This window comes from Ranitomeya variabilis, chromosome 2 (assembly GCF_051348905.1).
Source record: "Ranitomeya variabilis isolate aRanVar5 chromosome 2, aRanVar5.hap1, whole genome shotgun sequence".
Taxonomy (NCBI): Eukaryota; Metazoa; Chordata; class Amphibia; order Anura; family Dendrobatidae; genus Ranitomeya; species Ranitomeya variabilis.
The window spans coordinates 755,510,061-755,536,207 of NC_135233.1; the positions used below are offsets into that span (position 1 = coordinate 755,510,061).

The window sequence follows — 26,147 nt, forward strand, 5'->3', positions numbered from 1 at the left end:
ACAAACTCTGATGAGAATAATCTGGTTTTTTTTTTCGTACGTGGGAAAATCGTACGTGTGGATGAACCCTAATCCAGAAATTCCATCATCCTGGTAGGACTCTTATGGCATGTTTCCTAAGAGTCATACCGAAATGACCACAAGTTTCAGATATACATAAGACTGTATTGAAGCAAAGCTAAAAAGGCAGCAAACTGAAGAACGCAGTGCGGCATGCAATCATCACCACTGATAATGGCTATAAAATCCTTCTTGGGGTCAGCAAGGAAAACGCCTCCGCACTACTGTGACATTTTGGATTTAGTAGCAGACCCTTGTTCTCCAGGCCTCTCTTATCATCAAGTCCTAAATGTAGCTAGATTCCACCCCCCAAAAGTGCAATTACAACAAGTGGCTAATTGGTCACAAAAGAACCTGTTAACCATTTCAGGTCAGGTGTGAAATATCAGTCTTCCTATTTAATTAAACCCTCTGGGCTGCATAAGGGAAAAGGCCGGCTACGTTTTTTTTTCCTAATAGTTTCCTGCAGACCCCGAATTTGCTTGAATGACTGTTTAGCGTGTGGCATCATTCCGAGCATGTATCCTTGGCTGCGCTCCTGGACTCCGCCAGAGGCAATGACATAATAATTAAAAATCACATCACTCTTTTAACAAAATGTGCAACAGCGATTATAATTTAATAGACTTTCTAGAAGATTTTGTAAAAGTTTAACCACCTTGCTATTTTCAAATCCCCTCATCCTCTGGCTAAATAATTTGACATACATTTTTCCACTAGATTTGTGGTGTGCATACACAGTACACTGCTTCGGGCATGTAAATATCCAGAGGCAAGGCTGAGGGTAATTTAACTTATTGATGATGTTATTTATTGGTGAGCTATATGTCATTTGGCATCATATACACCCGCTTGTATTATTTATTTTTTTACATTATCTTGTAAGCTTGATAAAATTGCACTTTAAATGGCATGTCTGTCAAGTTGTAACCCTTATTATAGGCCACATCCATTCTCACCAAGAATCGTAGAGGTCACTATAGACCCAATTAAATCACGTGCTCTACTTTTGTGTATGTTAACTACTATATATGTTAATGTCATGTATTGGAGTTATTGACTTTGTAGTGATGCTAAGCTCCTCCTCTCTATATACAACTCAGTCCTACAGTACTCCACTCCTCTATATACACCCCCATCCTGCAGTATATCACTCCTCTCAGCATCTCTATGCACTCTTCTCCCCCTCTCTATATACAGCACAGTCCTACCGTACATCACTCCTCTATATACACCACCATCATGCAGTATATCACTTCTCTCCTCCTCTCTATATACAGCTCAGTCCTACAGTACATCACTCCTCTATATACACCCCCTTCCTGCAGTATATCACTCCTCTCAGCATCTCTATGCACTCTTCTCCCCCTCTCTATATACAGCACAGTCCTACCGTACATCACTCCTCTATATACACCACCATCATGCAGTATATCACTTCTCTCCTCCTCTCTATATACAGCTCAGTCCTACAGTACATCACTCCTCTATATACACCCCCATCCTGCATTATATCACTCCTCTCAGCATCTCTGTGCACTCTTCTCCTCTCTATGTACAGCTCAGTCCTACAGTACATCACTCCTCTATATACACCCCCATTCTGCAGTATATCACTCCTCTCAGCATCTCTATGCACTCTTCTCCCCCTCTCTATATACAGCACAGTCCTACAGTACATCACTCCTCTATTCCCCACCATCATGCGGTATATCACTCCTCTCAGCATCTCTATGCACTCTTCTCCCCCTCTGTATACACAGCTCAGTCCTACAGTACATCACTCCTCTATTCCCCCCCATCCTGCAGTCTATCACTCCTCTCAGCATCTCTATGCACTCTTCTCCTCATCTCTATATACAGCTCAGTCCTACAGTACATTACTCCTCTATATACACTCCCATCCTGCATTATATCACTCCTCTCAGCTTTTCTATGCACTCTTCTTCTCCTCTCTATATACAGCTCAGTCCTACAGTACATCACTCCTTTATATACACGCCATCCTGCAGTATATCACTCCTCTCAGCTTTTCTATGCACTCTTCTCCTCATCTCTATATACAGCTCAGTCCTACAGTACATTACTCCTCTATATACACTCCCATCCTGCATTATATCACTCCTCTCAGCATCTCCATGCACTCTTCTCCTCCTCTCTATATACAGCTCAGTCCTACAGTACATTACTCCTCTACATACACCCCCATCCTGCAGTATATCACTCCTCTCAGCATCTCTAAGCACTTTTCTCCTCTCTATATACAGCTCAGTCCTACAGTACATCACTCCTCTATATACACCCCCATCCTGCAGTATATCACTCCTCTCAGCATCTCTATGCACTCTTCTCCTCTCTATATACAGCTCAGTCCTACAGTACATCACTCCTCTATATACACTCCCATCCTGCATTATATCACTCCTCTCAGCATCTCTATGCACTCTTCTCCTCCTCTCTATATACAGCTCAGTCCTACAGTACATCACTCCTCTATATACACCCTCTTCCTGCAGTATATCGCTCCTCTCAGTCCGCTATGTACGGCATCATCCTGCAGTATATCACTCTTTCCTACATAAAGAGAATACAACGTGTAGATTTTGATGATGGGTACTCTTTAAATAAATTCATTAGTCCCATCGTTTCCTGGACAGGGCATACATAATTTTTCCTAATTGAAATGGTTGTGAATAGATGCTGGGTACTCCAGCTGTCCTCTTTTTTTTTTTGCATCTGTGCACCTTTAGCATAAGAATTTAAAAAGCATATTTCTGTTCTTTTGCTTTGACATATTTTTTTTTTTGCTTTTAGAGGTGTGAGATGGCTGCTTCACAGTCCTTCAGCTTTCTGTTCTACCATAAATGGCTATTCACATTTTCATTCTTCTACGTGAATGGAAAGTGCTTGTGAAACCTGGCAACAGTCCTATTTACTCGTTAATAAAATACAAACTCCCCTCCCCCGGTGATTTGCTGTATTTTTTTCACTGCCTATTGCATAGGTCACCCTCCACAGCTGCAATCTAGCAGAGTAGGCTGAACATGTGCTGTGCTTACAAGATCTTTTCTTCTGTTGAGCTTGTAAGCACTGCTTTGAAGATGCCCTGGATCACTGGAAGGTGGTGTTATTTCACGATCCAACCAGCACCAATGCCAGTATGCTTCTCTAATGCCTCAAGCAAAGGAAAAGAAGCAGCCCAGCTCGATTTACTGCTAAAACCCCGTCATTCAACTCCTTTAAAAGCGGTCTTCTCACTAACGCATGTTTAGTACATAGCACTACAGCAAAACCATTTTTCTAAATATGTATTTTTTGCATATACATATAGCGTGTGTAAAGTCAATGCTCTGGGACCTGAATAACATATACCGGTGTCAAGTCTTTACATTTGACACCCAGATATGATAAAATCGCTGACTAGGCACACAAATGTAAATGAAAGCCAGGTTGTTTCCTGTTATAGGTAACGGGATCTTATGCCATCCTGGAATAACATGACGTGTTTAGAGGGAAAGTGTCCCTGGAGCAAAGTATCACTTCAAGCCGATACCTTTGTCTATTATTCGTGAGGAGAAAAATCGAATTCTTTGAATGCCTCAGCATAGTTATGAGAGCCACCCGTGCTGTCATTTTCCACACCAAGCCGCGCTGTGCTTTGCAAGTCAAAGCTGTATTTAGGAAGCACACTGCAAATGTGCAATTGTCAGGCTTGTGTAGGAAAGCAGAAGGTCGGGAAGGCGCTATCACACCGTGAGCGTCTCGTGTCAGGAGCCAGGGTAGGTAAGCATTGCACCTTTCCTAATTAATTCTTTCACAGGTTCCTCTCCTGCACAAGATGTTGGCTGGTAGCAACGATTTACTAGTCCATATATTTCCACGTTTACCTATTGACCCCGCAGTAAATGATTGTTCCTTTTCACAATCAATGTGCTATATGGAAGCTTCTGTCTTTTCTGCCACAATAGAGGCTTCACACCTCTTTGTGCCGGCGTCGAACATACGGTAATATATTATGCTGTTTTTTTTAGTTGCATTAAATAGAGGATGGGTGCGCTGGTCGCTGTGTACGTTTTGAACGCAGGTATAAATTTCAGTACACATGCATCCAATCTACACATTTTGATTTAATTGAATTTGGTTGCGGTTAGGTTACATTCAGATGTCCATATCTAGCCCGTCATTATAAAAAAAAATGGACCGATTTCCAGCAGTGTGCTGGATCAGATTTTCATCACTATTCTTTTGTGCGTACGTACGTGCATGCGTGCACATATGAAATAAAATGATGGCACCCGAATGGTAAAATCTGACACTGACCAATTGGGGTTTCTCGAGCTTCCCCTAGACGTCCGTGACTAAAGTACTGAAATGCCATCAATGTGCTCTCTGAGTTCTTCACTGACCCATATATTAGTATTGGAGAGTTTGATCTACTTTCGGGATCAAAAGCAGATGTGTAGGGATTAAAAAAAACAAAATCGAAACAGACACATGTACAGCTGTATAGATTATAATGTGTTCTATCCATGAAAATTGGATGTGTGAATGAGGCATTATTCAGTCAGAACACGGTAATTATTTTCTGTATCAAAAGTGGACTTTTTAAAAGTGTTCTCCAGCCCCATGACATTTTTACCCAATTTAGTTTGTGTTTATACTGTTCTAAATAATCCTTGCAGTTCTCTTCACCGCTCCTTAGCTACTGCTTCCTGAGTCCCTTGCTCATTTATGCATCCTGGTCTCTAGTAATGTTTTTTTTTCACTGATATGTAACCTCCTCCATCTCTTCCTCCTTTATCTCTTCCTCCATATCTCTTCCTCCTCCATCTCTTCCTCCTCTATCTCCTCCTCCTCCATCTACTCCTCCTCCATCTCTTCCTCCTCCATCTCTTCCTCCTCCATCTCTTCCTCCTCCATCTCCTACTCCTCCATCTCCTACTCCTCCATCTCCTCCTCCATCTCTTCTTCCTCCATCTCTTCTTCCTCCATCTCTTCCTCCTCCTCCATTTCTTCCTCCTCCTCCTCCATCTCTTCCTCCTCCATCTCCTCCTCCTCCATCTCTTCCTCCTCCATCTCTTCCTCCTCCATCTCTTCCTCCTCCATCTCTTCCTCCTCCATCTCTTCCTCCTCCATCTCTTCCTCCTCCATCTCTTCCTCCTCGTCTCCTCTTCCTCCATCTCTTCCTCCTCCATCTCCTCCTCCTACATCTCTTCCTCCTGCATCTCCTCCATCTTTTCCTCCTCCATCTCTTCCTCCTCTTCCTTCTCCTCCTCCATCTCTTCCTCCTCCTCCATCTCTTCCTCTTCCATCTCTTCCTCCTCCATCTCCTCCTCCATCTCATCCTCCTCCATCTCCTCCTCCATTTCTTCCTCCTCCACCATCTCTTCCTCCTCCTCCATCTCCTCCTCCATCTCTTCCTCCTCCTCCATCTCTTCTTCCTCCTCCATTTCTTCTTCCTCCTCCATCTCTTCCTCCTCCTCCATCTCTTCTTCCTCCTCCATTTCTTCTTCCTCCTCCATCTCTTCTTCCTCCTCCATCTCTTCCTCCTCCTCCATCTCTTTTTCCTCCTCCATCTTTTCTTCCTCCTCCATCTCTTCTTCCTCCTCCATCTCTTCTTCCTCCTCCATCTCTTCTTCCTCCTCCATCTCTTCTTCCTCCTCCATCTCTTCTTCCTCCTCCTCCATCTCTTCCTCCTCCTCCATCTCTTCCTCCTCCTCCAACTCTTCCTCCTCCTCCAACTCTTCCTCCTCCTCCAACTCTTCCTCCTCCTCCATCTCTTCCTCCTCCATCTCTTCCTCCTCCATCATCTCTTCCTCTTCCATCTCTTCCTCTTCCATCTCTTCCTCCTCCTCCATCTCTTCCTCCTCCATCTCTTCCTCTTCCATCTCTTCCTCTTCCATCTCTTCCTCCTCCTCCATCTCTTCCTCCTCCATCTCTTCCTCTTCCATCTCTTCCTCTTCCATCTCTTCCTCCTCCTCCATCTCTTCCTCCTCCATCTCTTCCTCTTCCATCTCCTCCTCCTCCATCTCTTCCTCCTCCTCCATCTCTTCTTCCTCCTCCATCTCTTCTTCCTCCTCCATCTCTTCTTCCTCCTCCATCTCTTCTTCCTCCTCCATCTCTTCCTCCTCCTCCATCTCTTCCTCCTCCTCCTCCATCATCTCTTCCTCCATCTCTTCCTCCTCCTCCATCATCTCTTCCTCCTCCATCATCTCTCTCTCCTCCATCATCTCTTCCTCCTCCATCATCTCTTCCTCCTCCATCTCCTCCTCCATCTCTTCCTCCTACATCTCTTCCTCTTCCATCTCCTCCTCCATCTCTTCCTCCTCCATCTCTTCCTCCTCCATCTCTTCCTCCTACATCTCTTCCTCCTCCATCTCTTCCTCCTCCATCTCTTCCTCCTCCATCTCTTCCTCCTCCATCTCTGACTCTTGCATTATCTCCATCCTGATATTACCGGTACTGGAAATACCAGTACTGGTGCTATCTGTGTGTAACTTATGGGTGTTTTCCGTGTGGATGCGTACTGGAGCCCAATTTTTATTGCTGTAATTAAAGGGTAGAAGAGGTGTGCTAATTTATTAATTTAAATCATGCTAAATACACTGGTTTTGCCTTTGGCTTCTGTGTTGGTGGTCCTTTGTTTAGCAAATATGTCTTTTTCCAATGAGGCCTTGTTTTGGTTGACTTGATTGCTGTCACGTCGCTTTGGGGTTCAGCAACAAACAAAACAAATATGTCATACAATCTGTTTACCCCAGGACGTTGTTTGTGGCAGTTTTATGTTAATAAAGCAACATTGAAATTAACAGGTTTTTTATTATCCAAACAACATATGAAATTGTCTTCATAATGGTACATGAACTAAATTGGAAAACAGATGGCTAACTACAATATTTACAAATTTCTAAATGCATCCTGATTTAACAACGACTCTTGGGTGGGGTTTTCTGTGGCTACACCTTCAGGGATGGAGGACTGTGTGGGCAATTGAGAGTGTGGCATTTGGTGCTGGAGTGGCGGATTTTCTACGGAACCCAGAGGTAGCTGTAGGATAAGGGTATGGCTCCAAGGAGGCAGCAGAAAAGGATTGTTGGAGAGGTTGTGGTTGCTGGGGGTAGTTAGAATTGACAGTGTTGTTGAACCTGCAAAACAGGTTGCGGTTGCCTTTGTGGCTGTGATATCTGAGAGATATGTTTGGCCAGCTGGTATGTTGTGTTGGTGGCAGTGGGTTTGGCTGCATATATCTATTTTGCGCAGGTAGTTGTCTTGCTGCAGAGTGTACGGCTGTTGCTGGTGGCATGTTGTACAAGCAGGGTGACCTACAATGGAACTGTTGGCTGGATGCAAAGGGTGGTTCATGGACCTTAGAGGGTGCAGGCATTTGTTTGTATAAGGCTACTTTCACACTAGCGCCGGTACGGGGCCGTCGCTCTGCGTCGGCCCGACGTACCGACGCATACTGTGCAAGCGCCGCACAAAGGGGGCAGCAGATGCTGTTTTTCCACGCATCTGCTGCCCCATTGTGAGGTGCAGGGAGGTGGGGGCGGAGTTCCGGCCGTGGGGGCGGAGTTCCGGCCGCGCATGCGCGGTCGGAAATGGCGGACCGTCGGCACAAAAAAACGTTACATGTAACGTTTTTTGCTGCCGGCGGTCCGCCACAACACGACGCAACCGTCGCACGACGGTTGCGACGTGTCAATACGTCGCAATGCGTCGCTAATGTTAGTCTATGGGGAAAAAACGCATCCTGCAGATGACTTTGCAGGATGCGTTTTTTTGCCAAAACGACGCATTGCGACGTATGCAAAAAAACGTTAGTGTGAAAGTAGCCTAAGCTGGTTTATGCTTGGTCCCCCACCCATATGAGGGTGCATTCACATGTTGCTGCTGGTGGATTAACAGTATAGATTGAAGCTGGGTCTGATGCTGGGCAGTTTGCCACTGTTCTATTGGGGCAAGCACCTGGTTTGCCTCGTGCGCTCCCTGGCTGGCAGCAATGAGGGTGAGTATAGCAGCCCAGACACGTTCTAGACATTGTGTAGGTACTTTAGCGAGACAGTGAGCAACAAAAACGCTCAACGTCAGTTTCAGGCAATAACTGAGTTCATTATATTCAGGAGTTGAGCATCAATGACCTCTGGCAACATCCTGATGATCGCGCACATATAATCCCTTAAAACTTTACTTTTATTTATATAGAAAAAAACCCAGACCCAATAAAAAGGAGAAAACGATACCAAATTGTAAGTCACAAAAAATATAAAAACCTTCTATGGTCCTAGATATGCTTACTACTTACACCTGCCTGACTGTGGGAGTTGGCACCCTAAGAAACGATTTTTTGGCGCCCCCACTCACCGCAGGCTGTCCCTCTCTCCCCTGCAATATCCCTCTCAGTGCAGGTGGGAAAACAATATAGAAAAAGAGCAGTAGTGAAAAATGGACAACTATATAAATAAATAAGCCATCATAAGGACCTATATAGGTACCTCCATATACTCAAACAGGTTTACAGCACAACGCAAATTATGCATAAATAATCCCCTGTAATATTCAAAAGTATTATCCTCAAATGGCAACTGCAATGGTACCTTAATAACACATGATATATCCACTCAAAAAACAATAATAGCAGTGGAAAAATCCCACTTCAATGAGTAGCTTGACATGTGTCGGTATCTCCCCCACACATCATATATCAAATCACATAGTACCCTTAGTCAGATCACCATACAGTGGCCATAGAAAAATATCTCTAAATGGGTAATTAGCGTGACTTAGCGTGTGCCGGTCTTTCCCCGATGCGTTTCCCCGCTCTCACGGTTCATCAGGAGGAAGCAATATTCATGATGCCGGATGCTGAATAGATGTAAGGCATAAGACGGCAGTGACATTGTGAGCTTAAATAGCCCACATCCAAAAATGCGCGCCCGCATAGGCCACGCCCCCTTAGCAATTCTACGGGGTCCCAACCGGGTCAAATACATGTTCCGTCCCCATTCAAATAAAGATAATAATATACCGCCGCTCCTATGATCTTCTGCAGGTACCACAAGTATAGCGGTGTATCCTAAATACAGTTATTTATTGTATATCATAGAGCGTACCTAAACCGACACCCCCCCAATATCCATAACGTTCACTAAACATACAGTTGCCTTTGCGCGTGTCCGGGCGCTAGATATCCAATGAAACGCAGCACCATCTTCCTGGCGATCTACACTGCGTGTCAACAAGCGCCTGCGCACTACTCATAGCAAAACGTCACTGAGTCCGGCCGGACACTACATATCCGGTGAGACGCAGCGCCATTTTCCTGACGATCTAATCTACGTGTCGCCAGGCGCATGCGTACTGTTCATGGTGTAACGTCACTAAATTCTAACCAGTGGAACGCTCCATAAAGGATAGCGCCCCACTCACAGCTATGCCCCGCATCAAGCAGCCCATATACTTAGCCGTTTTAGCATTCAGGTACGTTCAGCAGAACTGGTAACATACTTCATTATTATAAAAGAATAAGTCTTCTTATATATAAGAAAAAACTATGCAAATAGTCACCATGGATAACAGGGGGGGGGGTCTTAATTCAAAAATCATAGTTTGGGGACACAAACATCTTTAAAATGAATAAACATATCAGATATTAAATAAAAAACCTCACAATGAGGAGCATGTTCAAACATGCATGGACATGGAGTCATTACGGCATAATTCTTTTATGATACTATAACAATTGTAGGACATTCCAGACATCCTGGGTGTCCTATCACCGACACCTACATAATAAACAGGGATAGATTACAGGAAGCATGTATAGGAGAGGTTCTCATTAAGACCTCTTGGGGACAAGGATTGCATTCTAAAGATCCATTCCGTCTCACGTCTCTGTATGATCTTATCAAGATCTCCCCCTCTAATTTTAGGCCGAATCAGTTCAATCGTGCTAAAGGTAATTTCTTTGGGGTTCCCCCCATGGCAGCTGTTCATGTGGCGAGCCACCGGTGTATCACGTCCGTGCCTAATATCTCCAAGGTGTTCTCCTACCCTTACCCTGAGCTCCCTCAGGGTCTTGCCTATGTAATCCATTGGGCATGTACAGGTCGCTTTATAGACCAAACCAGTTGATTTACAATTCCCAAAATCTCTCACCACAAAAACCCTGCCATTAACTGCACTTTTGAATGTCTTCCCTTGAGCCATAAAATCGCATCTGGTGCAATTCCCACATCTAAAGAAGCCAACAGGCCTTCTCTCCAACCATGTCCCTGGTCCTGGTGGCCTCTGATACAAACTGTGCACCAAACGATCCCCTATCGATCTTCCCCTCCTATATGTGATACTCGGTTTGGGGGGTACTCCAATACCGCACCCTCCTGTATGCCTGCATTCCCGAAGTCCTGATGGACGTATTTCACAGATTTCTCCACGATGTTTACTGCTACCCTGGGGTGAGTGCCGCATATTCTTCTCTTTTTGCATTTGGATTTTCGCTTGACATTTTCATGCAGAGCACCAAAAAACCCTTAGCGTTCGTGAAGCCTGATTGCCAGCTGTCTACCTTCAGTCCTGCCTATTGGAATTCGTATTGCTCTAGTGCCGTTCTATCTTTCACACTTATATTTGGCTATCCTGATGATGCCATCATGTCTCCTGCTCCACCTTCATTGGTCGGTAGGTGCTGTGTACTGCGGTAGACTTGGTGGTGATGGCTGCGATGCTGGGGCTTTTGCTGCTGGTGATGGTGGTTGTGTTGTTGGATGCTTCACCAGCGTCAGATGGCTGTCCAACCTGTGTTGTTGGAGTAGGGTCAGCTGTGTGGTCTGTCCCTGAGGCAGAGATACACGGCGCAGAGGATGCCACTGTGGGTGAATCATCAGAACCATCCAAGTTGTCCTCTGTCCTAGGAATTAATACATTTACATTTTTACAAATGGTTGCACACAGACATGTTTGGGTTTAAGCAACATAAAACTTTTAAACATATATTCCATCAGTGGCATGTTTCTACAGCTGTGGTGGGATCTGGGGGAAGCGATAACTTGAAAGGTAGCCTAACAATAGCTGCATACAGGGTTCACATATACATCAAAGTGAACAGTTCTGACTTACATGCTTAAAAAATAAATCACAAATAGCCTACTGGTGGCAAGCATGTTTCTAAACCTTTGAGACAAACATGTATTTTTGGAAAAAAAAATTTTTAAAGATCATAATGGGGACACATGATAGAAAGCAATAGGGGATGTGATGTCTGACACTTCTATTTCGGCAGTGAGATGTTCTGTGGCTGAATATGGCAATCTTTGCTGTATGTTTTTTTTTTAATATAAAATAAAGTTAAAGATGCTTGAGAGAAAAGGCCTTGTCCATGTGTATGTTTAATGTTGACTATTTGTGTATATACATTACCACAGGCATAGACTATAACAGTTTTTGTGTGGGAGTACCAACAATGAGAACTGTTCAGGGTGAGCCGGCTAACTTTCACAAGCCCACTCTCCTGTGTTTACAGCAAACACATACCTAGTCACTTACTGGTTGAGTTCCATGATTGGGCGCAGGAAGTCTAAATTCCAGAAATAGACATTAAAAAAGCCAAACAAAAAACAAGTGTGGGATTGCACTTTTTTTGCAATTTCACCGCACTTGGAATTTTTTTCCCGTTTTCTAGTACACGACATGGTAAAACCAATGGTGTCGTTCAAGAGTACAACTTGTCCTGCAAAAAACAAGCCCTCACATGGCCATATTGACCAAAAAATAAAAAAGTTACGGCTCTGGGAAGGAGGGGAGCGAAAACCAAAGACGTAAAACTGAAAAAAGCTCCGGGGGTTAAGGGGTTAAAGGATTTTCTAATCAAATTCTCAACACACCTGCCTAATAAAGAAGCAATGTTTTAGAAAAGGCACATGGATGGCATGGTCATCTGTGTGCGAGCCATATTGCAGACCGTGCTGCCTGGAAAATACAAGCATGGCTATGTGTTTCACACACGATTCGGTATATGTAAAAACTGTCACCGCACTGACGAGTGAAAGAGGCCTAAGCCTGTCGGTCGTAACCGTCGATCTGTACGGTGGCCCTTAGGCCAGTCTCACACTTCCAGATATTTCCGGTACCAGAAGAAACGGTCCCTGAGCTATCCGTGTCTGTGTGCACGTAGGCCATCCGTGTGTCATCCGTGTGTCCGTGTTTATCGTCCATGTGCTGTGTGTCCGTGTATTGAAACAATTTGTTTCAATTTTAACCCTATGACTTTAAAAAAAGCACACGGACAGCACACGGATGGCATCCGTGTGCGGTACGGGTTTACACGCACCCATTGACTTTAATGGGTCCGTGTGATCCGTGCGCTCCCACGAACACTGACATGTCTCCGTGTTTTGCACACGGTCCGTGAATGCTCATTGACATGTGCAGAGACACATTGATTTTAATGTGTCTACGTGTGTCAGTGTCTCCAGTACGTGAGGAAACTGTCACCACACGTACCGGAGCCACTGACGTGTGAAACCGGCCCTTAGATAGAGTAACACATGACAGCTAGGAATTGTTGAATAAAGACTGTTTTTAGTTGCATTTTGTATGCATTGATTTGAATGGGTCAATGCTGTAGATTTGAAAGAAGCATTGAAGGAAAACCCTCATGGAAAAAAAAGTAGCATGTTCATAATATTTCAGAAATCGCATTAATTTTTCTGGTAGTGTAAAATGCTGCTCTTTTACACTTGAAAAATGCACTAAAAATACTCAACGTGTGCACAAACCTTTGGTTTGTAAAGGGCACATGTTAGCTACATTCTATGACGAGACCGAAAACTGGAAGGGCTAAACTTTCTGGCAAAAACAGAATAAATTCCGTAAAAGTTGCTGAAAACCTTCCGTAGTTTACATCTCTCACTTATTTTTCACTAAGACTATGGCCCAAGTCATAAAATCTCTTGCTTCTTGTCTGGAAGCCTTCCTAAATGCCGTGCTTTAATTCTACAGATATATTGTCACTACGTAGAACTTTTATCTTTACTTGCATCTTGCTCTGCCTCTATAAGTATCTTATGTGCTTCTTACCAGACCAGCAGACATTGTGTTACTTTGTCCAGTCCAAAATACATTGTTAAATGTGCTACGAACTCATCCTTGGCACCAGTGTCGGACTGTGTTGGCGCTGTAACTTTGACTCTGGGGGCCCACTGTTCAGCTGCAGGCAAATATTACATTATCCTCTGTCATAAAGTGACCTCTGCTTTTATATGTGAATACAGTTATTAGTTTGTGGAATGAATGAATGATAATATGCTACTTTTGTCTGTACGTAGAGAATGAAATGTATTGGCCAACTACTGGTCATGGTGTGAGAGGCTTACTATTGCATGGGGGCCCACCAGGGAATTCACCTGTTCTCCTAGTCGGCCAGTCCGAGCATGAGTGGCAGGCGCCAATGATAAAAAAGGTAAATATTAAAATTCTAAAATGAGTGTTTTCTCTGTTGTCATACGGGTTGACTCACTGCACGTTTAATGTATAGAGAGAATTTATGCAATCATTTGCCTTTTTGTAATCTCATATCTGCAAAACATTTCTGTCTTCAGACTCTCTCTCTTTTTTTTGTCTTCCATTTTCAGGCTCTTGAAAGTGTGTGGCCCTGAGCTAGTACGGCTTGAGCTGGCCTGTGGCCATTTCTTAAATGAAGCGTGTCTGGAAGTCATAGCGGAGATGTGTCCAAGCCTACAGGAATTAAATCTCTCCTCTTGTGATAAGCTGCCACCTCAGGCTTTCAGCCATGTTTCTAAACTCTGTGGGTTGAAACGCCTTGTTCTCTACCGCACAAAAATTGAGGTGAGGAGGACATCCTGATGTTTCTGCTTCATGCGTGCAAAGTTCTTTACTGCATGAATTGAGCACAAGGGAAAATAGGCTGGCGAAAATGACCAGATGGGAGGTATTCCACTGTAGAGGTTTTTTTCTATATGAAGTTCTAGATTAATTTTCACATGTAAGACCATCACCGTCTGTTATAAATGATATTTAAGTGTTTTTCTGCAGGGCAATACAGTGATATGTGTTATAGATATATATCTTTGTATTGACATGCATTAAAACATTTAAATTTCATTTATAACGGATGGTGATGGTCTTAAGAGTGAAAATTTAAAAAAAAAAAAAAATTAAAAATAGATTAAAGTGTAACATCTTATATTTATATTTCATAAATCCAATAGTACTCGTGAAAATAAGAAACTTCATAATATGTCTAATCAGAGAAATCTGCTCTTTCTTCTCCTGGTCTGGTCATTCTTAAAATTTTCAATTCAGGGATAAAATCTGTATTCATTGAATCTATGACAGTAGGTGCTAATAAAACTCTACGAAGAACAGTAACCGTCATTTCAGGAGAGCTTGCAGCAGAATGTCTGTGTCTGCCTCCAGCTCCTCGCTGCTCCTCCTTCTCCTTCTCCCTCCTCCATTGGATTTTCTCCCCTTCCCTACCTTGGAGGTACGAGGAACATGCTGGTGAATTTGCAAGCACAGCAGCTTTGCGCGCGCAATCGCCTCCTTGTATTCAGCTAATATAGGTGACACCCGGCTCTTACTGCCAGTAGTGGGCCCACACCGCGCCCGGCAGTTTAACCTCCTAAATGTTATCAATATCAATTGCAGCATTTAGAAGGCAGGGAGTGGGCTCCCTCTGCTCTCTGATCGGGGCCCAGCGACATCACCGCGGGGCTCTGATTATTGCAATGGTGACCCGACGTCATCATCCGTGTCACCAGGCAATGGCAAGCCTCTTAGACTGTGCCGTATTTTGTGGATTACCAGATTATAAAATGCACCCCAAATTTTGGGGAGGAAAATTGGATTTTTTTTCACAAAATGATGGTGCGTTATAATCCGCTTTTACGGTAACTTACCTGGGGGCCGGCGATGGAGCGGGGCTGCTGTCAAAGGCAGGAGATGCTGGCCCCAGGTTGGTAGGTGATGGTGTTCGGCAGAGGTAGGAGTGGGGCGATACTGGTGGCCCTAGGCTGGTAGAAGCTGGTGTTCGGTGGTGTGGGGGCTCCGCCAACATTTTGCGAGAGCTCGGATCCTTACACTTTCCATGCTTTTCAATGCGATGAACTCCGGGAAAATGACTGCCGAAGGAGGCACATGCGCAGCTGAGATATCGGGAGACAAGATGGCGTCCGCTCTCGATTTCAGTCAATTTTGTGTTCAAAAAATCAAACTGTGCTCCTTCCTTTCTGAGCCCTGCTGCATACCCAAGCAGTGGGGTTTTTGCCCACATAGGGGGTATCGGCATATTCAGGAGAAATTGCACAACAATTTTTGGGGTCCATTTTCCTGTTACCATTGTGAAAATAAAAAATGTGGGTCTAAAGTAAAAACATTGTGAAAAGAAAGTTGAATGTTAATTATTTCCTACCACATTTTATTAATTCCTGTGAAACACCTGAAAGGTTAATAAACTTCTTGATTGTGGTTTTGAGCACCTTGAGGGGTGCAGTTTTTAGAATGGTGTCACTTTGGGGTATTTTCTATCATATAGACCCCTCAAAGTCACTTCAAATGTGATGTAGTCCCTAAAGAAAGGGGTTTTGTAAATTTTGTTGGAAAAATGAGAAATTGCTGGTCAATGTTAACCCTTCTAACTTCATAGCAAAAATAATTGTGTTTCAAAAATTGTGCTTATGTAAAGTAGACATGAAGGGAAATGTTATTGTGTGACATAACTCTGGATTACGGGCATAAAAATTAGAAGTTTGAAAATTGAAACGTTTTCCAAATTTTCTCCAAATTTCCGATTTTTTAACAAGTTTTACCACTATCATGAAGTACAATATGTCACAAAAAAATACTGTCTCAGAATCACTAGGATCCATTGAAACATTTCGGAGTGATTGCTACATAAAACGACAGTGGCCAGAATAGTAAAATTTGGTCTGGTCATGAGGGTGAAAACAGGCTGGGGGGGGGGGGGTGAAGGGGTTAAAATCAGCAACTGCCATCTCCTCTGTCAATTCTGGAAAAATCTGTCTTCACTGAATACACATTTTACCACCAAAGTGACAGATCAGTCCAGGAGCGGAAAGAAGACTTCTCTGATAAATTATATTACAAAGTTTCTTATTTTCATATGTACTGTTGACGTATGAAATAAAAATGAAAACAACGGTTAATATTTATGCTTTATTTGTTGGAGCCAGAATATGATTTTCTGAACATACTGACTGCTGTCCAAGGATACAAAGTAGTGGGTCTGGCTTTTAATATATTCTATGTACTGTCAGTTGTCTGGTACATCGGAGAACAGAACGCAAGATGCAATAGATCCAAATAAAGCTTGTTTGTCCAATTTCAGCAGGCAGATATTTTAGAGAAAATCGAAAAACTTCTGAGCTAGTTGACATTCCGATTTATTGACGTTGGCTGGAGAATTGGGTTAGTCCTTCTGGTTTCTCCAGTCAGTCATTAAAAGGCCTACAAGAAGTATAGGTATTCATATGCTTGTTTCCTGAATGCTTGGGTATTTACCCTCATTTTGTTCACGTCTCTAGTTTTTTGCCTTCATTCCAAGCAGGGTTTTGTATTTTTTTTTCAATCTGATGACTAGTTCATTTATAGCGTTGAAGTCAAATCCATGTCCACGGTGTTCAGCAATGAGTACAGTTGTACCAGAAGCCTGGACACTGAATTGTCCTTACTTATGTTCTTTGTTCAGCTTTGTGTTTCTTCAAGTATGGCTGATTTCAACTGTTGTTTGATTTGTTCTGCCATTTGCTTTTTTAATTAAATAATAAAAAAAGATGTTAACTGTCATAATCTTCTGTTTTTGACCAGTGTTATGTTACTATCATGTGTACTTTTTTTAACCTTCTCCTGCTCCATTTTGTATGTCATGAATAGAAACCTGTTAAAGGGAATCTGTCAGCAGGTTTTTGCCATGAAATCTAAGAGCTACATGATGTAGGGGCAGACTGCCTGATTCCAGTGTTGAATCACTTACTAGACTGCTTGTGCAGTTTTGATAGAATCCCAGTTTTCCCTGCTGTAGATGTAGCAGTGGCTGCTTATTACCCCACCCACAGCCCTGATTGGCAGCTTCCGGTACACGCAGTGCATTGTCAGAAGGCTGCTAATCAGTGATGGGGGTGGGGTTACGCTGATAACCTGGACTGGCTTGCATGTGACACCTAGTCCTGCAGTGATAATCTCCTGTTGATAAAACATTAATTATATTGCAACCACAGCAAGCTGTTGAGCAAGTGGCATACCCCTGGAATCAGGCTCTCTGCTCCATACGTTATGCTGTTCTAAGATTTAATGGCAAAAACCTGCTTATAGATTCCCTTTAAAGGAAACCTGTCACCTCTCAGAATGGTATTAACCTGCAGATATGGGGTTATATGCAGGTTAATAGTGTTGTAAAGCCATGTGGCTGCTGCACGGAAGGCCTGGGTACCAGCAGATCAACTTCATTCTTCCAGCTTTCAGTCATGGAGGCGCAGCTTCGCTCACAGATGTAAATACGCCTTGGCTGACAGCCGGCTTTGTACTGATGCACTGCTGAGCCAGATGTCATTTAGTGCCAGAGACATGGCTACAGACGCTGCTTGCTATGTACCGAGCAGTGAATGAAGCCGTGGCTTGTGACTGAAAGCCCGAGGCTGCTGGGAGGAATAAAGTTCATTTTCTCTCATTAGCCAGGCTTTTAGTACAGTGGCCGAACAGCTTTGGAATGCTATTAAAATGCAGATTAACCCCATATCTGCATGTTAATAGCTTATCTGTAACTTGACATGTTCGCTTTAACGCTCACAAACATAATGGTAAGTCAGGATTAACTGGTGTTCTCGGTAGCAACTGACATCCACCTGCAATTGTTGGGATCAGGGACGAGTCCGATTCCCATTGCTTAACAATCTTAGAAATGCAATCCTAAAAAAATAAAAAGTGATCAGAAATTAATTTAATAACATCCCAAATGTGATAATGATTAGTTTGTGGGTTGACCTGTTTTCTTACATGTTATTCAACATTTGGAAATAAAGATGGACTTTATGTGCCATGTGTATACAAACTACTAGCATTAATGCCATCTTTGTTGTGTGTTGTGTAACACATCCCTGTATAGAGAAATCTGGACTCCTCAGTGCTCCGAGCAATGTTGCCTTCTGGTGGGTTTGTGCCACCGGATAGATTTTGGTAGTAGACTCGTCAGCTCAGTGAATCCTGTGACACAGAGGTCAGAAATTCAATGCTGATTCCCTTCCGCTCTATTGGCATTTCTATTCGTCTGGATGGAGATGTCAGAGATTGTATTGCAAACCTTTATAGGATGCTCGTAGGTCTCTGTGCTTACGACCCAGCTTCCCTACATCTTGAACTTAACAATTCTTTCAAACAGAAATCCTTTGGGAGAATGCCTGCCAACGTTAAAGAATAGATCTCTCCAGAGGATAAGAAATCACATCCAAAGTGACAGACATTTAGGCCTGTAATGATTTTTAGACTATAAACTAATCAATGTTTCAGATACCTAGGGACTCATTAAATGGCATTTGTAATGTTTGTGTAGGAAGGCTAAAGCTGCATTTTAAGCATGGCAGGTGATGACCCAATTGACCCCTCTTCTCTCTCATTTTTTTTCCTGTCCTCTCAAATTGTCTTTTGACATAATTCCAATGGCAGCAAACAGCTTTGCTAAGCATCCTGAACTTCTGTCCAGAACTACAGCACCTTAACCTTGGCAGCTGTGTCCTGGTAAGTACCCCGAACTCTGTTATCAGCGATTCTCACCATATATGTTCAATGATTTTCATGTGCATTTGTGGCTACACGTTTGGCTAGGTTTACACGAGCTTTGGGACTTCCTTTTTTATGTTCTGTCATTGGAACAGAACGTAAGAAGTGGTGCAAGAAAGTATTCATTCAACAACTGGCAAATGGTGACCGATGGAACCCATTGACAATACTGGGGTCTGTATGGTACTCGTTGTGCTGTGCTTCTACTTTCAGTAGCAATGGCAGATCTTGTGACCGAGCCTCCTGAAGTTGTCTCCAATACAAGTGTCAACCTAGATGGCTGTTCACCAAGTCACCGCTCTTCTAACAGCTGAAGCACCCCAAGCCTTCTCTCAGCAGATTGTTACGTGTGTTCTCAGTATATAAAGAAGAATAAGCCAATCGGGCATGTTGTAATCCAAGGTGCTCGGTCCTTTTCTACACTAAAATCTGCCCTCAGGAGAAAATTGGGGCACGCCCATACATAAATGAGATATTAAGCTCCAATAAGGTGTGTGAAGCTGAGCTGCAGATGAAAGCTATGGGAGAAAGTATCTTCTTATGTTATTGTTTTATGATATGAGACGTTAAATACGGAATATTTTTCTTTCACTAGATTGAAGACTATGACCTAATAGCTGGAGTTATAGGAGCCAAGTGCAAAAGATTGCGCTGTTTAGACTTGTGGAGGTGTAAAAACATTACAGAAAAGGGTATAACAGATATCGCTTCTGGTTGTCCTCTTCTTGAAGAGCTTGACCTCGGTTGGTGTCCTACACTTCACAGCGGTACTGGATGCTTTACAAACATTGCCCGTAAGCTCCCACATCTGCGAAAGCTCTTTCTTACTGCGAACCGCTCTGTGTGCGACTCTGATATTGAAGAATTAGCAGCAAATTGTCAACATCTTCAATACCTTGATATATTAGGCAAGTATTAAATCACATTACATTTCATTATTTCACATTATTTCACATATACAGCTCTGGCAAAAATTAAGAGACCACCACGTCAAAACCCTGTCATGGGCAGCCCAATCTCCAGACCTGAACCCCACTGAAAACCTCTGGAATGTAATCAAGAGGATGATGGATAATAATAAGCCATCAAACAAAGAACAGCTTAAATTCTTGCGCCAGAAGCAGTGTGAAAGACTGGTGGATGCATGCCAAGACGCATGAAAGCTGTGATTAAAAATCATGGTTATTCCACAAAATATTGAGTTCTTCACTATTCCTAAGTTAAAACATTAGTATTGTTGTTTCTAAATGATTATGAACTTGTTTTCTTTGCATTATTTGAGGTCTGAAAGCACTGTTTGTTTGTTTTTTTTATTTTGACCATTTCTCCTTTTCAGAAAAAAAAAATACAAAATGTACTGCTTGGAAATTCGGAGACATGTTGTCAGACATTTGTAGAATAAAAGAACAACTTACATTTTACTCAAAAATATACCTATAAAGAGGAAAATCAGGCAAACTGAACATTTTGCAGTGGTCTCTTAATTTTTGCCAGAGCTGTATGTATTTTTCATCTGGGAAAGTAGGACACTTTCTCTTCTTTTTTTAACCCTTTCTGTTTGCATGACACATTACGTCATGGTGTGGGGGAGATGAATGGATCGGGTACTTGAATTGAGTCCACCCCATACCTCTCAGATGCTGGCTATGTTACCAGACCAGCACCAGGTTGTAAGAGCAGTGATCAAAGTTGGACTTTGATCTTTAAAGGGAACCTGTCACCTCGTTTTTTCGGTATGAGATAAAAATACTGTTAAATAGGGCCTGAGCTGTGCATTACAATAGTGTATTTTGTGGACCCCCGTTCCCCACCTATGCTGCCGAAATACGTTACCAAAGTAGTCGTTTTCGCCTGTCAATCAGGCTGGTCAGGTCGGATGGGCGTGGTGTCTTCCCCCAGATCTTGCGTAGTTTTCCGTTGGTGGCGTAGTGGTGTGCGCATGTCCAAGGTCCCGAATCCTGCACAGGGGTGTGAAAATAGCAGCGATGTCCGTTATTCCATTGGTGATCGGTGGGCGCGGCCATCTTGCTTTGGCCGCGCGTGCGCAGAAGCGGCGCTCTGCTGGCCGCGGCTTCAGGAAAATGGCCGCGGGCATCCGCGCGTGCGCAGATGGCTATCGCGGTGGCCATTTTCGTGAAGCCGAGATGCGAACTCTGCTTCACGAAAATGGCCGCCGCGATAGCCATCTGCGCACGCGCGGATGCCCGCGGCCATTTTCCTGAAGCCGCGGCCAGCAGAGCGCCGCTTCTGCGCACGCGCGGCCAAAGCAAGATGGCCACGCCCACCGATCACCAATGGAATAACGGACATCGCTGCTATTTTCACACCCCTGTGCAGGATTCGGGACCTTGGACATGCGCACACCACTACGCCACCAACGGAAAACTACGCAAGATCTGGGGGAAGACACCACGCCCATCCGACCTGACCAGCCTGATTGACAGGCGAAAACGACTACTTTGGTAACGTATTTCGGCAGCATAGGTGGGGAACGGGGGTCCACAAGATACACTATTGTAATGCACAGCTCAGGCCCTATTTAACAGTATTTTTATCTCATACCGAAAAAACGGGGTGACAGGTTCCCTTTAACTTCTTAAATGCCGCTGTCGGTCCCTGGCAGCGGCAATTAAGATACACGGTCCCAGGTGCATGCTATACGCTTCATCGTAGCCTGAGATCTTGCCTATATACTGCATTACAGTGGTTTTGCAATATATTTGAAATGCATGAATTTTATTGCAAGTTCTTGTCCCCTAGTGGGACTAATAGTAATAATAAATTAAAACAATAAGCATTTAAAAATATTACAATTGGAATCACCCCTTTTTTTCATCCATCAAAAATAAAGATTTCTATGACAGAATTGTGAGGTTTGGGAGGGTGGATTGGTATTTCACTGTACCAATTACAAAGTCCTCATATGACTGTGGATGGAAAAATAAAAAGTTATAACTCTTGGTAGAAGGGGAGGAAAAAATGAAAGCACAAAAATGAAATTTGCTGCAGTGGGAAGGCAAATTGTTGTAGACATGTATAAATCTTTAAACTGCCTACAAGATAAGCAATGCAGTCATTTATGTTATCTAGGATTGGTGAAAAAAAAATTGGGGGGGGGGGGGGGGGGTCTGTAAAATGTGCATCGTCATGTTTAATTTAGCATGGCTTTCTTGATGCTGATCTGCAGGACGTTGATATTTAATTTTCAGATCTCAGTCCTTGAAAAAAGTATTGAAGTATATGTATTTATTTTACTCAGTTATATAACACCAATATATTACACAAGGCTTTACAGACATCACCATCGCTGTCCCCATTGGGCTCACAATCTACATTCCCTATCAGTATGTTTTTATAGTATGGGAGGAAACCCGCACAAACACAGGGAGAACAAGCAAACTCCTGGCACATGTTGTCATTGGTGTCTATGGAACCTAGAGCTGCTAAGCAATAGTGCTAACCACTGAGCCAGTTGTATGCTGAGCCTGTTCTTATTTATTGTAAAATTCCCATACATTCTTAACTTCTCAAACACACAGATAATTTTTACGTTTGCATTTTCATGTTTTTCCCTCTCCTTTTCAACGAGCCATAAAACGTCCCGACAACATGATTTTCCAGGTCTGCACTATTATGATGATACCCAACATCTATAGGTTTTTAATATTATTATTGTGGCGTAAAAAAAATCTGAACTTTGAAAAAAAATATATATAAATGGTTTGTGCTGCCATTTTCCAATTCCCATAACTTATTTTTCCATAGATTGTGTGAGGGCTTGTTTTCTGCTTGATGAGCTGGTAGTTTTATTTCTACAATTTTGGGGTAGTTATGATGTTTTGCTCCCTTATTGCATTGCAAAAAAAATGCAATTCAGGCTTATCGAAGACTTTTTTTTCCCTTTATTGTACTCCTAAGACACATAAAGTGCAAACCAACTTGTACACCATTTCCAGCTCCAGTTTTGTGTCACATGTCCAACCTGAATTGTGGTCATCAGTACCATCCTCTGCATTTGTCTCCTTTTTTTCCAGGTACCAGACTGGTGAGTCCGCCATCTTTGCGAAAGTTGCTGGAGTGCTGCAAGGAGCTTGTCCTACTAGATGTTTCCTTTTGTTCACAGATTGACAGCCGCATAGTTCAGGAACTAGCCTCCAGATTTCCTAATGTGTCCATCAAAAAGAGTTTTACTCAGTAAATATGGTATTTCCTGCTAAATATCGAGATAATATACAACTTTTTTTTAACCCTAGCTCTTCCGGATGTCATCTTGTATTCTATAGATATATTTGCCGAGCTAACTTGTAATATGAATAGAAAACTGTTTTATGCTCAAAAAGACAATTTTGTTCTTTAAGTGTTTTTTTTAGATAAATTATTCTATTTTTGCCTTGTTTTTCAAATGCACCTTTCTATTGAAAACCACTTATTTGAGGTCTCCAGGGCCGATATACTGATCTGTACAGATCTAACTCTTTAGTAGGCTTAATGTGTTTTATTTATTTATAAAAATATCCTTAAATGAAATGTTTTGTGATGTGATAAGGACAGCAAAAACAAACTTCATTAAAATTCTTGTGAACTTTAACATAACCCTTCAAATGCTAAATATTGTTTCTCTTAACCATGAACCTATGGGATGTTACGTTGTTTGGCTTTATAAAAGCTAATAATTACGGAGTCAGCCAGCAATGAAATCAATACCAGAAAATGTTAATTTTTTTTTTTTTTTCGTTCAGTGTCTTTAAAGGGACACTGTCACCTGAATTTGGAGGGAACAATCTTTAGCCATAGGGGCGGGGTTTTCGGGGGTTTGATTCACCCTCTCCTTACCCGCTGGCTGCAATATTGGATTGAAGTTCATTCTCTGTCCTTTGTAGTACATGCCTGCACAAGGCAATCTTGCCTTACACAGGCGTGTACTATGGAGGAAAGAGAATGAACTTCAATCCAATATTGCAGCCAGCGGGTAAGGAGAGGGTGAATCAAACACCCGAAAACCCCGCCCCTATGGCTAAAGATTGTTCCCTCCAAATTCAGGTGACAGTGTCCCTTTAATGTGAACCTGCGGTGCATGTCATCTACCGCTCTGATGGGCATGTGACCATGGCAGCCAATCACTGGCCTTCGGCAACGATGCATTAGACACTGCCATTGTAAGTGTCTAGCTCCTGTGATCACGAGGTGGTCACAGCCAGGAGAGCTGCGAGCAATAAGTAAAGGGAATAGTTTTCTTTCTTTTTTTCTATTTTTTTTATGCTAAATATTATAGATTTTTTTTGTCCAAAAAGCTTTTTTTCATATACACATCGAGGGAGCTTTAAATTGCATCGAACAATTGATAGCTGGAAAATCATTGGTTTTTTGAATGACTTCCTCACCAGCCTCTTCATTAAACTATGTCTTAAAGTTTTCTGATATTCCTAACTATTTGTTAATATTGATTACAGCCTTAGTATACATTTGAATGGATCATTCTTGATTTGTGTTTTTTTTTTCTTTTTTACTGGGACGGTTTACACAGGGTGACGAAAAGTTATTGAAACAAAGAAATTGTTAATGCGATTGCTCCGTCCCCGTTCAGCCTCATGTTATCTGAAGCACACTCCCTGTTTACACAGGATGATGTGCCTGTGATAATGATGATTTTCTTTTTGCCAGCACGTACACACTATAATAGCCCAAAAAATGTGCATTTTACTCGCCGTCATGTCTACAAGAAACTTATGGAAAAGGACATAAAAATCAAAAAACATCACAGATAAGTTAGCTGGATTTACCAACAGCAGATCCCCATAATAAAGGCCAAGGCACAGGGGCAAAATGCTTATGAAACAACCACTTACGTGCATACTATTCATTGACGGGACCCATCTAGTATTATAAATGCAGACGGACAAGACTTGTATAGGGCGCCGGTCACACTGATGTAGCGCACAGTGCGTGACTTGAAGCCTATTAGTGATGCCCATACTATTAGATCACGCTGGCTGACCAGCAGTATGTACGTGCAGCCTACAAGCACAGACACCCAAATTAACCATTTAACAGTAAAAGCCCTGGCTGCACCCTGCAAAAGATGAAAAAATATGCAACAACAAAAGATGTAAAAATGATGATTATTGGTCAGTAGTTGGACCAAAATACACAAGAATATGGAGGAATACCTGGCAGCAGGTCTACTATACCTCTAGTAATAATCTCCTGCTGATAAACTGATTTTATCAAAACTACAACAAGCAGCCCAATAAGTGACGCATCGCTGGAATCAAGGTCTCAGTCCCTACATTATGCTGCTCTCAGATTTGGTTGCAAAGCTTTATACTATATCTATAGCTATGGATTGCAGGACCATGATGTGTGGTTGTGTGCCAGTATGGTACACAAGCGCCAGATGTAGCAAGCAGTAGCCTTGAACAGAAGAACAGATCTGGATGCTCCTCTACTAGACACGGTGGGTTTAAAGATAAATGAAGTAATCTGGAGATAGGATGATACTTGTAAAGCATAGAGGTGCTTGAAGCTGAATGGAAGAGTGTGGTGAGAGTACATAATGCAAGAATACTGAATCGGGGCAAAGTGAGAACCCCTGGATGGAAGTATGCTGCCTGAAGTCTCGTGCAGACGTCAGTGTTTTTCACGTACGGAAAAAAAATGGTACGTGTGTCATCAATGGTTGGTCAGTGTTTCATCAGCGATTTTCACACTTGTGTGGATAAATCCATTACAAGGCTCCTCTTGGACAGCACACGGTATCACACATAAGCCATCCATGTGCTGTCCGTGATTTTCCCCCAACATAGACTTGTATTAGCACTCTTCATCTGTGCAGACAGTAAATAACGGACGGATCTCCATAATTTCTGCACAGACACTCGGTCCTCAAAATAACACGGACATGGTCTTAAATGGGTTGGTGTTCTGTGGGCTCAGCGTGGTCTCCGTGGGCAATTGTTGGCTGTCATTATACAGGTAGTGGGGGCTCTGGGTGTTGCTACTGTGAGGGGACGAGAGCAGGATGTCACTACTCCAGAGGGAGTGGGGGTGCTGGATGTGGCTCATGACCTTCTCTCCGAGCCGAATGTTGTTCTCCACGTAATACAAGGTTGGAGACCACTTCTGTAAATGAACAGTTGTAGAAATAACATCTGCGCCAAGCAAAAAAACAAGTTAACATTGATTTTATGATGCCGTAACATGCATAAGCAAAGAGGAAAATCTGTTTTGTTTTTTTCCTTCATTTATTTTTACAAAGATTCAGTAAGCCATACTGATGTCAA

General features: G+C 42.7%; 1 protein-coding gene across 3 annotated transcripts in view; it reads left to right on the plus strand.

Moving 5' to 3' along the window:
• The window catches only part of FBXL4 (F-box and leucine rich repeat protein 4), an 85,803-nt gene extending 62,221 nt beyond the window's left edge, over positions 1-23,582 (plus strand). For 2 of the 3 annotated variants that reach the window (XM_077289677.1, XM_077289675.1), the window contains exons 5-8: positions 13,689-13,902; positions 18,754-18,825; positions 19,463-19,775; positions 22,902-23,458. In XM_077289677.1, coding sequence (XP_077145792.1) covers positions 13,689-13,902; positions 18,754-18,825; positions 19,463-19,775; positions 22,902-23,065 — 763 coding nt within the window. In that variant the 3' untranslated portion in view covers positions 23,066-23,458. Of the gene's footprint in view, positions 1-13,688; positions 13,903-18,753; positions 18,826-19,462; positions 19,776-22,901 lie in introns of all 3 variants that reach the window. The other variant, XM_077289678.1, reaches the window with a different exon arrangement.
• The last annotated feature ends 2,565 nt before the right edge of the window (positions 23,583-26,147 follow it).